Source organism: Polypterus senegalus, chromosome 10, assembly GCF_016835505.1.
Source record: "Polypterus senegalus isolate Bchr_013 chromosome 10, ASM1683550v1, whole genome shotgun sequence".
Taxonomy (NCBI): Eukaryota; Metazoa; Chordata; class Cladistia; order Polypteriformes; family Polypteridae; genus Polypterus; species Polypterus senegalus.
In genome coordinates, this window is record NC_053163.1 from 165,346,488 (window position 1) to 165,359,009 (window position 12,522).

The following is a 12,522-nucleotide window of genomic DNA, read 5'->3' on the forward strand; positions in this document are numbered from 1 at the left end:
GTAAGGATGGTTGCTATCAGGAAGGTGGATGGAGAATTGGGGGGGTTGTGTTACATAGGAAATGAATTTAACATGATGAACAATTAATTCTCAGCTGTTATTTTTTTTTAAATCTGAAGACGCCAGAAAACTGCACTTCATAGGTGAGTGCAAGAGCAAGAGCTGCTTGAGCCATGTACCTCGGTGTCATTCAGTACTGCCTTTAATGTCCTTATGCTGAGCTAAAATCACCATGGCAACCAGGGTTTATACCCTTAGGAACCCAAACTGGGACCTGCAAGGATCAGCAGACCAAGGCCATCTCTGATATTTTAAAAAATTAATGCGTAAAGCCAAATAAAAAGATAAGGTCAATAAAGAAGCCAGTAAAGGTGATAACTGGTGTGCGTGTGTGAGTTCAACTTACTACAGCCTGGAATTGAGCTTAAAGTGAGGAGCAGTCTAAGCACAGGGTGGTTTCTGAAGGGGGAATTATCCCCTATGGGCAACAGGCTAGACTAATGTTTATTATTATTGTTAGTTTAATCAATACAACTAAAAGACAAATCATATGTTATATAGTACCTTGCATACCAAGCTTTAAAGTACTTTTAAAGTAAACCTTAAAATTTAATGTTTTTATAATTCTGATTTTAGCAGGGTTGTAAGTATTATAAGATTTGATATACTTCATTAATCCCTGTGGGTAAATTGTCTTTTTGCATGACCTTTGGGGGTCAGAGCACAGGCTCAGCCACTGTACAGCTCTAATGGAGCAATTTTCAGGTTAAGGGTCTTGCTCAAGGGCCCAACTGAGTAGGATCCCCTCTGGCAGTAACAGGATTTGAACCAGATACCTTTTAGATACCTGCACAGAGTCTTCGACTTAGAGCTAACCATTCCACCTTCCCTTGATTATAATTATTGATATGTTGTTTTAACAGCCATTGTGTTATTATGCTGGTTGGTCTCTCCAGGCAAAGCTCCACTAAAACGACTACATAACTTACCCAAGTGAAGCCCCAGCTCTTCTTGCCATATGGGACACACCTGTCACTTTTCAAATCATGTAAGCTAGAAGCCAGGTGTCAGTCTATAGAGAAATGATGTTTCCTTTAGCATCCAGCAGTTTAGCAAAAGTGTGAATTAATATACAGTGCATAGTAACAGTAACATAGGACAGTAGTGAAACCTGGACAGGAAATGCTGGGTTTAAGTTCTCCAGTCTGTGTGCTCCCATATTTTCATTTCACCTTATATTTTTATTTACTTATTAGAAGGTGTGGTCATATCTGGGATCACCTTACAGATTATGTTTAAATTTACTAATTTATACATTTCAGCATGTGCTGTACATTACCGAAAAATGGCAGCCCTTATGCTAGCCCAGGGAGTTGTCAGGCTCATGTCTCCTGACAGGCACAGTCTTTGCGTGGTGAAAGGAAAGGCTTGTAGTGGTCACTCTTCTGTTGTCTATTACAAGGGTGATGAATCTAGTACCCTGACCTATGGGATCTGGCTCTTGCAAAGGAAAGTGAGTTAGTTCTTCAACCCCAGCCATCTCGTTTATTGGTATCTAAGTTTCGATCACTGGCCCCAATTGTGTTTCTTTGTGCCCAGGTTTTCAGAGCTCCAACTATACAAGCGGCTAACTACATACATGTACACATGCATGTGATTGTACTGATGATACAGCCATAACCAGGAATGCTTTAACATGTGGACAGAAGTGCAGCATTGAAGGAGTCTCACCAGCGGCAGAACAGCTCGACACATCTGAGCCATTGCTAATGTTATCACTATCACTGCCGCTGGGCCGGAAACGTTTTCAATCCGCCACGTGCCAAGCCTGTATAATTAGAAGGCGGCCCGCCACACTCTGCTTAGGGGTGGGAGAAGGGGTGATCTAAAAATAGTGGAGTGCAGAAAGCTGCTGTCAGACATTGAATAAGGCAGATGCATTTGCTCCAGCTCTCTGTGAACAGATTTCCAATTATTATAGCTGTTCAAGCATTTACTTTGACAGTGGCACAAAACAGGGGGATTTTCTTTTACAGGGACTAAGGCCAGGTAGCAGTTAAGATGTCCCTCCCAGGGTACAATACTCTTCAAGGGCAGGATGGACATACCGTATCGCTTGACCTATGGAGTACAGACAGATCCGTTTAACTCTTTTATATGAGGATATGTATAGAACTGAGGTGTTACTTTGTGTTTTCTCAAGAGAGGTGACTCTATTCACCTTTTTAAACTTTATACTGTGCAGACTTTGACAGAACACCCCAAATGCCATACTATTATCACACTGTCAGGGTGGACCGCTACTATAGTTCAGCACTCCCTCCTTTCTTTTACATCTATAACCACAGGCAATTAATAAGAGTACCAGAACAGGTAGAAGAAAAAGTTAAACATTTTTTTTTATAAATAAATTAAATTAAAAGACTTCCAGTAGTACCCAGATATAAGCAAAGTAAAAATGTGAATGTGACAGCAATCCTTATATGATCTAGGGGTCCTCAATCACAGTCCTGGAGGGCCGCAGTAGTTGCAGGTTTTTGTTCTAACCCGGTTGCTTAATTAGAAAGTAATACTTGCCAATAATTTAATTTCATGACTTGTTAGTCCTTTAACTCTGCTATGTCAGGTAATTCTCATATCCTAGATATTCTTTCCCTTCATCCAAATGATTTGAAGGCTAAAATGGATGAGTAATTCTCAGTCCTTCACTTTTTTCTCTTCACTTTCCTTCCAAGTATTTAATTAAATCAAATAGTGCACAATAAATACACAAAGAAGTAAATGGAAATAAGCTAAATGGAGAAATGCTGGTCTCTTTTGTTTGTCATTTGCAGGTTATTGCTAATTAGGAGCAATTAAAAACCAAGAATACAGCTGTTTAAGGCTAAAATAAGCAAAAAGGGTTCAAAACCTTAACGAGTGAGACAACTAAAGTGAAGCAGAAGTGTTACTTGAGAAATAAGTGCTTCTTATTAAGCAACTGGGTTGGAGCAAAAACCTGCAGCCACTGCGGCCCTCCAGGACCGTGATTGAGGACCCCTGATCTAGATAATAATCAGGTAGCCTCTGTTTTAGCATGTTGAGTGGTCCCTGGTTTGCCTTGGAGGCCCACTGAATGCTGGGGTTCCTGGGACCCCATGTTTTAATCTCCTATTTTGTCTGTTTCACAGGACACCGCTGGACAAGAACGATACAGGACCATCACCACTGCTTACTACAGGGGAGCCATGGGTTTTATCCTTATGTATGATATCTGCAATGAGGAGTCCTTTAATGCAGTCCAGGACTGGTGGGTACTGGATACCATAACAGAGAAGGGAGATTATGCTAACAGAAGGCTCTGAAAGATATAAACATATTGGGACACTTGGGTTTTAGACAAGAGCATTATAGTGACCTTAAAAGGTGATAAAAGCTGGCACAGCAGTCAAGGGGAGGACTGGTTCTACCTCAATGTAAAAGCAATGGGAGGCACAGAAACCGGTTTACTGGTTGATCTGGAGGAAAACATCAATTACCACTATGGGAATGCAAGTAAAAGCTTCTTTGTATGGAATTCTGAACCTACAACAATCTCAAAAAAGTGAGGAGTGCAGACAGGAAGACAGAGGGATGTGGTTTTCAACAATAAAGAGAGAGACAGTTGATAAATCAATGAAAAATAAGTAGCACAGAAGGTTGGGCGGCTTGTTTGAGAGATAAATGCCAGATGGACACAGGAGAGAGTTACAAGTAACACTGAATTGCAGTTTACAAGTGTGCTGAGGCTCTCAAGTGCCAAGTAAATGATTCTCTCCAGGACAACTTAATTATTAAATTACACCATTGTCCTTTTTAGGGCCTACAAGACCAGTTAGGATTATAGACATGATGATGTGTGAAAATCATTCTTCATTAGTGCACACCATTGTTTACATGTTGGGGATCTTCATCACCCACTCTTTATTTTGCAGGGCAACTCAAATCAAGACCTACTCGTGGGACAATGCTCAAGTGATCTTGGTGGGGAACAAGTGTGACATGGATGATGAGAGGGTGGTGGCTGCCGAGAAAGGGAAGCAGCTGGCTGACCAGTTAGGTAAGTTAACTAAAAGGCAAGGCAAGGATTTCCAAAATGGCCACGAAAAGAAATGACTGGTCATGTTGTTGAGATAAAGGGAGGCAATCATCCAGATAACAGTGGTAAAGTGAAATGTTTGAATTTGCTGTAGATATAAACAGTGATGATTGGCCATTAATAATAGACAACAGTCACCGGCTGGATGGCAGAGATAAAGAGACGTAACAGAGTACAGTTGACACAGCAGGAAAGAAATTCAAAGCAGGAACAAACAGAGATGACTGGCCAGATGGCAATGAGAAAGAAAACGGACTGGCAGAAATAAAGAAAAATCAGTGACCACACAAAAGTGGTAAAGAGGCACTAGTGGCCAGATCTTCTTCTGTCATACTCTCTATTCTCCCATTTTCTGTTTGCCAGTACCCTGCGTCTTATAATCAGCTCAAAATAAAATAATGGGTCTCCAGTTTTTCATCCTCTGTAAGTCACCATTTAAGTTGATTAATTATTATTTTCCCTCCTTTTCATATTTCTTTAACTTCTTTGCTCATTTCTCAATACATTTCTAGTAAGTCATTTGATTACAACTTCCAAAAGGTTAAGTAGAACTCAATCAGAAGACCATCTAGGCCTCAGGATTACTTTGTCTATTTGCCCTACGGTGGAAACAGAGATCGTTTTAATGAAGAGACCACAAAGTGGGACATGGTCAAAAAAGCAAGTCAAGTTCCTAAACCAAAAATCAGTCCCACCTTTGTTTTGAAAACAAAACTATAAATCGTAGTCAAAGTTCAGGAACAACATCTGCAACACAGAAATTCAAAACAAGAGATGCACACACTGATGTCCCTTGCAATTAACTACAAACCTGTATAAGCCACAAACGCCTTTATCTTGTCATGTCCATGAGGTCACATGCTGCACACTTCTGGTCATTTAAGCCTACCAATGCTGTAGACACTGTTAGCATAATGCCTCCAAAATGGCAGGCGCCCTTTGAAATCCAAGGTGGTGTCATGCGAAAATATTTTAACATACTTCAAACAAAAAATGAATACATTTAAAACATTTTAAAAAAAGAACTTTGAACATTTATTTGTATTTTTTACCGATTTGTTTCCTTTGTCAAGAGATACCCTGTATTTATTGTTTTATCACCTTTACTTCTTTTCTATTTTTACATTCTTTGCACAAATAATTATTTAAATTACTATACATGATCAATGGATTCTTTTTCCTTGCATTCTCTTTGTTGTTGACTTATTTTAAATTTTATCAAATGAAAACATTCACTTTGTGATCAATAACAGTCTTTTAGTTTTTCCCATTGTGAATATTTCCTTGAGTCTTTCCTTCATCTTTGAATTTTTAATAATTCTGTATTTAGTTTCCAAATACTCATTCCACTTTTTCTGTCATGAACCGACTCTTATTTTAAATTTTTCTTAATGGTTTCTAAGGCTCTAAAAATATCTATACTTAATTTTTGGATGTTTTTACATTTTGCTTCAATGTGCTTTTATTATGTTTATTTTCTTGATTGGTGTCTGATAAAAAGGCTCTTCCTGTTTTCCATGCTTTTTCAAAATTTTAATGTTTGAAGGAATTTGGCTTTGATTGATTTTAAATATTTGCATTTTATATCTCACTTATGTTTAATTTAATTCTCATTGTATGAACCTTTCTCAAAATCTTAATCTCCCTCCTTGGAAGAAAGAATTCATTTTTCCTCATTTGTAGACAGGTCATATCATTCTTTATCTATATTTTCTTTTATTTCACTTTTAACAACCAGACTACTTTCTTATTTACTCTGTTTTGAGCTTCCCTAACTTTTTAGCCCTTTGTCTATTTCTTTTTATCTGTTGTTTATTACTTTGTTCCTCCGAGTCTTTCATAATTTAACCTCATTCCATTTTTTAAACTACTGCTTGTTATGCCGCCCTCACTCTTACAGTGCATCCACAAAGTATTCACAGCGCTTCATCACTTCTTCCACATTTTGTTATGTTACAGCCTTATTCCAAAATGGATTAAATTCATTTTTTTCCTCAGAATTCTACACACAACACCCTATAAGGACAATGTGAAAAAGGTTTACTTGAGGTTTTTGCAAATTTATTAAAAATAAAAAAATTGAGAAAGCACATGTCCATAAGTATTCACAGCCTTTGCCATGAAGCTCCAAATTAAGCTCAGGTATATCCTGTTTCCCCTGATCATCCTTGAGATGTTTAATTGGAGTCCACCTGTGGTCAATTCAGTTGATGTGACCTGATTTGGAAAGGCACACACCTGTCTATAGAAGGTCCCACAGTTGACAGTTCATGTCAGAGCACAAACCAAACATGAAGTCAAAGGAATTGTCTGTAGACCTCCGAGACAGGATTGTCTTGAGGCACAAATCTGGGGAAGGTGACAGAAAAATGTCTGTTGCTTTGAAGGACCCAATTGGCACAGTGGCCTCCATCATCCGTAAGTTGAAGAAGTTCAAGATCACCAGGACTCTTCCTAGAGCTGGCCGGCCATCTAAACTGAGCGATTGGGGGAGAAGGGCCTTAGTCAGGGAGGTAATCAAGAACCCGATGGTCTCTCTGTCAGAGCTCCAGAGGTCTTCTGTGGAGAGAGGAGAACCTTCCAGAAGGACAACCATCTCTGCAGCAATCCACCAATCAGGCCTGTATGGTAGAGTGGCCAGACGGAAGCCACTCCTTAGTAAAAGTCACATGGCAGCCCACCTGGAGTTTGCCAAAAGACACCTGAAGGACTCTCAGACCATGAGAAACAAAATTCTCTGGTCTGATGAGACAAAGTTTGAACTCTTTGGTGTGAATGCCAGGCGTCACGTTTGGAGGAAACCAGGCACCACTCATCACCAGGCCAATACCATCCCTACAGTGAAGCATGGTGGTGGCAGCATCAGGAACTGGGAGACTAGTCAGGATAAAGGGAAAGATGACTGCAGCAATGTACAGAGACATCCGGGATGAAAACCAGCTCCAGAGCGCTCTTGACCTCAGACTGGGGCGACGGTTCATCTTTCAGCAGGACAACGACCCTAAGCACACAGCCAAGATATCAAAGGAGTGGCTTTAGGACAACTCTGTGAATGTCCTTGAGTGGCCCAGCCAGAGACCAGACTTGAATCTGATTGAACATCTCTGGAGAGATCTTAAAATGGCTGTGCACCGACGCTTCTTATCCAACCTGATGGAGCTTGAGAGGTGCTGCAAAGAGGAATGGGCGAAACTGACCAAGGATAGGTGTGCCAAGCTTGTGGCATCATATTCAAAAAGACTTGAGGATGGAATTGCTGCCAAAGGTGCATCGACAAAGTATTGAGCAAAGGCTGTGAATACTTATGTGCATGGGATTTCTCAGTTTTTTTATTTTTAATAAATTTGCAAAAACGTCAAGTAAACGTTTTTTCACGTTGTCATTATGGGGTGTTGTGTGTAGAATTTTGAGGAAAAAAATTAATTTAATCCATTTTGGAATAAGGCTGTAACATAACAAAATGTGGAAAAAGTGATGCGCTGTGAATACTTTCCAGATGCACTGTATATATATATATATATATATATATATATATATTATAGAGAGAGAGAGAACAATGGCTAGAAAGTAGACATAAAAAGAGGCGATTGCCCTGGTGGCAAAATTAAGAAAGGAGACCAATAGAAATAAAGAGAAATAACTGACCATACATTAGAGATAAAGTAGCACTATTGGCATGATGGTATACGTAAAGAGATCACATGGTAGTGATAAAGAGAAATGACTTGCTCAGATGGCAATAATAAAATGAGTTGATTGTCCATGCAGCATCAGTAATGAAAGACAAATGGCCACACAGTACAGCTAAAAAGACACGATTGGCCAGACAGGAGTAATCAGATGTCTGTTTTAGGAATAAATAAGAATACAGTATGTCATTGACCAGACAGCGGCAGTTAGGAGTCAAGTCCCTACACTGATCTACTGTTCCCTGTTCTTTGCATTTAAGAATGGAGCAATGGATCCATGAGCAGCTGGCTTGTGAAATATGTTGTCATGACAACAGTGAAGATAGAAGAGCCAGCAGGTTGATGTGATGCCAGGGTGATATGGCTTTATTTATCATGTGCTGCTGTTCAACAAGTTCATGGTGGAATATTAATTTCTTTTACAAACAGAATCAGGTCATCCATTTGTTTAGCCATATACACATAAGTGTTAGAGCCATTTATTCAGTCCCATGATAAAGTGTCACAATAAAGAAATAACCACTGAAACTGGAACAGATAGATGAGGTAAATTGGAGGGAAGGGGGTGTTATTATCTAAACGGAATAAAAAAAAAATGAAACATTGGTTGGGATCTCCCCACTCATACACAACAGGGAACACAGTGGTGGAGATTCTTTTAGTCATTCTGATGGGCTGGTCACCCAAATTCGTTACACACCTGGGGCCTCATGTATAAACGGTGCGTACGCACAGAAATGTTGCGTAAGAACTTTTCCACGTTCAAATCGCGATGTATAAAACCTACACTTGGTGTAAAGCCACGCACTTTTCCACGGTACCTCATACCTTGTCGTACGCAAGTTCTCCGCTTGGTTTTTCAGACTGGTGGCACCCAGCGTCAAAGCAATGCTAATGTTCCTGTGTGGTTACACCTTATTTTCCTGATGCGGCTTTATAAATACACTGAAACTAACCGCATATTGTTTATTAGTGTAACGCATCTGATTGTAATTAACTTGTAACAATATAATGGTCCAGAGAATAGCCATAGTATTCCAAATACCATAACTGCTTTAGCGTTGTTACTCTCACTGCACCTTCTCCTTCTTCTTCTTTCAGCTCCTCCCATTAGGAGTTGCCACAGCGGATCATCTTTTTCCATATTACTCTCACTGCACCACTCAGAGTATTTATATCACTGTATCTGAGTGGGAATCACAGCAGCAGCTAATCGGAAAAAGAATTATCGGTATACAGCTTCAAGGACACGCTGCCTCAGCCACTGCAAAACGTTTCAAAGCCTTTCCTGTACGGACCTCGCGGTTCACAAACAGTTTCATCCCAAGAACTATAAACGCACTCAATCAAGTGCTCCTTGTAGAACTGTTTGTACTTATAAGTACAATCACCGCACTGTAAACTTGCACTACAGTTATAATATCGCACAACCTGAGCCACTTTATAAAGCGCGTATTTACATATGATGATGATATCATTTTTAAGGTGAAATGCAGCAAAATATGTTTATTATATTATGCAGATAAAACTTTAACTTCATTTAAATAATTTATATTCTTCACTGGGAGTGTCGTGAAGGATAGAATAATTACACATGTACTACGAAGTTATTTCAATGTTCCTTAAACGTTTTGAAGACTCGGCGCTAAGCTTACAGATGGCTTAACTTCTGTTACAGAGCTGATTGTGTGGTGATTGGGTATTTGGGGAAACAAAAGCAAGGACTGCAGTGGCAGCTACGCCAATATATATTGAATATAAAACAGAAAGAGAAAATAACAACACAGCTAAAAACGCAGCGACAAATTTCGGCAAAAGTTATATACTTGTGTCATGAGCACGAGGCGACTATGCAGTGTCTGCAACTGACGTGGCCATCCACCGTGCATAAGATACCTTACTGACATTGGTGGGCGAAGGAGCCACTGATTCTTCCTCTGCCCAGTGCCACCACAAGCCTAGAGCCGCCCCTGAGTACTGCTGTAATAAATTATTTCATCGAAGGTCGCACACAATCACTGCGCCGTGAAACACATGTTTAATAACGTGCTTTAACTCCTATCATCATGAAAATGATATCACGTATACATCTCAGTATTTTAGTTATTCAGAGAGCTGTAATATCACGAATGTAATGGACTCTGTGTCCAGTTGGAGGAAGAGAGCCAGTTTAAGAAGCAAGTAGTGATTCACACACACAGAGCACATAGAAGATCAAATACAAAACAAAGCATTTAACGTGGTACTTTAATTACGATGTGATTTGAGAAACTGGTTAATTAAACGATTTTAAGATGAAGTTTATGATGTTCTACTTTAATGACAAAATAAGATTGAAGTTGACATTTAGTGCTTTTTCCTACCGTGTGTCTTTTTTTTCTCTGTACCCTAATAAGCTTTCATATGACACTCAGACGGTGGGCTACAACTCGGCTTTTCACGGCGACTTTGATATGTGACTTCTTTTTTATTTCCGGCACTGTGCAATTTTGTGAACGTGAGCTTTCAAGTTTCTCCAACACGCTATGTCACTCGATCAACTTCCTTTTGTTGATTATTCCACGGTTTATTTGAACAAATTGTATGTTTTTCCTTTGCCTCCACTTGGTATTCGCTGAAATTCTTATATTTTCCCCCGTGCTTTTCCCATTGTCTTTTCACAGAAGGCTGAGCTTAAGGGCGATTTATATTCATTTGCATATTCAAAGAGGCATAATTCTGGGAGGAGTTGGGGCGTTACATAAAGCGCGTGCACGAGCGTTACTTTTCACACTGATCGGGATTTATGTAGCGGAAGAACGTGGAAGTTGAAGTACGCACAGATTCCTGCATCTGTATTTTTCTGTGTGTAAGCACATTTCGGCTTTTGTGCTTACGCCATGTTATAGTGCAAGTTCTACGCACGGCGTTATACATGAGGCCCCTGGAGAGCTGGGAGACACACTGTATAAGAACCTATAGAGGAGGCGACCAACAGAGACTGCAGTCCTTTTTATACCCTTACTCTGCATTTTCCAGGCATTTAGCCAGGCGAGAAGCAAGACAGGAAAGGCCTAGAAACTCTACTGCTATCATGTGAATTAGAAGGATTTAAACCAGATGTTTTTTTTTCTTTTTAAAGCTGCAACATGGATCATCACTTTAAATGACTTGACGATCATGTACACTTTACCACTCCCAACTTTTTGTTCTGACCTTTTCCGCAGGTTTTGAATTCTTTGAGGCGAGCGCCAAGGAGAATATCAATGTGAGGCAGGTGTTTGAACGCTTGGTGGACATTATCTGCATGAAAATGTCTGAGAGCACCGAGACTGATCCTGCAATGGTTAGTGGAACCAAGAACACCCGGCTGACCGATAACCCACCACCCATGCAACAGAATTGCTCCTGCTAGTGATGTGCACTCACCTTTGACCTGTAAACCTTAATCGTGTTGTCCACCCCCTCCCCTTTCTTTCTTTTTTTATTTTTCTTTTGAAAAGAAGGAGGCTGGGAATTGTGCAACCCCCCCTGTGGTCCCAGTATATGTAGCTCAACAGAAGGTTTATGCCAACCCCCAAGGGTCCACAATAAATGATGCCACCATGGCCACAGCTGAGTGGATCAACCGTGTGAATGTGAAGGGACAGCGAGAGACAGAGAGGTGTGATGGGATAGTTCAGGTGGGCACCGACAAGACTATTTGGCTGGAGCACCCTCAATGTCTCATTCCCTGTAAAGAAATCCACTCGAACATGAAGTTGGTGAGTGCTGACTGAAGAGACATAAAAGAAGTGTTCAGTCTAATTAACGTTTGGCTTGTTTTCCCACAATTTTTCAGCTGCTCCCACTAAAGGACAGCCCTTGCATATTACTCCGTGATTTATTCACAAACCTCCACTGTGGTCTTAGAAGCCAACGTTCTTCCAAAGTGGAAGGTGATTTGCCATCTGGTTGGTTATCTTCTATCATCCCAGTTTTGATCCTGTTAATGGCAAACACAAAAAACAAAGTAATTAATAACCCCCATCTCCCAAGCACCACCAGTTTATTTTGGAACAAGGTGTGAAAGAACGGTCCAAACTAAAGAGCCCCTTTGGATACAGCAAATAAAGGTTCACCCAAAAATAAAAACACAAGTGGGGGGGATGGGGGCAGTTGGCAAAAGCAATAGAAAAGCTTGCTAATTGGATGGTATTAACAGAGATAGAGCGAGAGAGAGAGTGTGAGAGAGATAGGGGGTCTGCTTGGCAGTGCAGGGTTGGGGATAAGCAGAATCATTACCAGTGCCGACTTCTTGTAATGAGCAGCACCTAGTGAGCTGGCAGCAGTGGGTCCATTGCACTCCCTAAATAAAAAGAGATGGTGAGAGGTGGGCTCTGCAAAGACTTTGATCAGCTTCGAATTAAAGCTACCCACTGCTGAGTACCCCACAACCAGACCACCAGCATATAATGCTGCTAATTAGCTTCTGTCTTTCATCTGCTGTCATTTATTTTCAGGACCCTGGCTACAAATCATTCTGAGGTGGGATCTGTGTTGGGGGGGTACATTGTTTATGTGACCCAACACAAAAACCCTCCACTAGAGGTTGCTGATTTTATTGTGTATGTTTAATGCAAATCAGAACAAGCTCCACCCCCCATAACAAGAGGATCTGGGGGAGGGGCAGGGAGGGGCATCTATATGCAAATGTGACCTTTACATGTCCCATTTATTTGTGTCTTTGGCATGTGA

The 12,522-nt window shown here is 40.4% G+C and overlaps 1 protein-coding gene across 1 annotated transcript in view; it reads left to right on the top strand.

Moving 5' to 3' along the window:
* LOC120537968 (ras-related protein Rab-3B-like) overlaps nt 1-11,347 on the top strand; it is a 30,686-nt gene extending 19,339 nt beyond the window's left edge. The window contains exons 3-5 of the mRNA XM_039767277.1: nt 3,171-3,289; nt 3,954-4,078; nt 11,013-11,347. Of these exons, the coding sequence (XP_039623211.1) occupies nt 3,171-3,289; nt 3,954-4,078; nt 11,013-11,200 (432 nt within the window). The 3' untranslated portion in view covers nt 11,201-11,347. The remainder of the gene's footprint in view (nt 1-3,170; nt 3,290-3,953; nt 4,079-11,012) is intronic.
* Nucleotides 11,348-12,522: the final 1,175 nt, after the last annotated feature.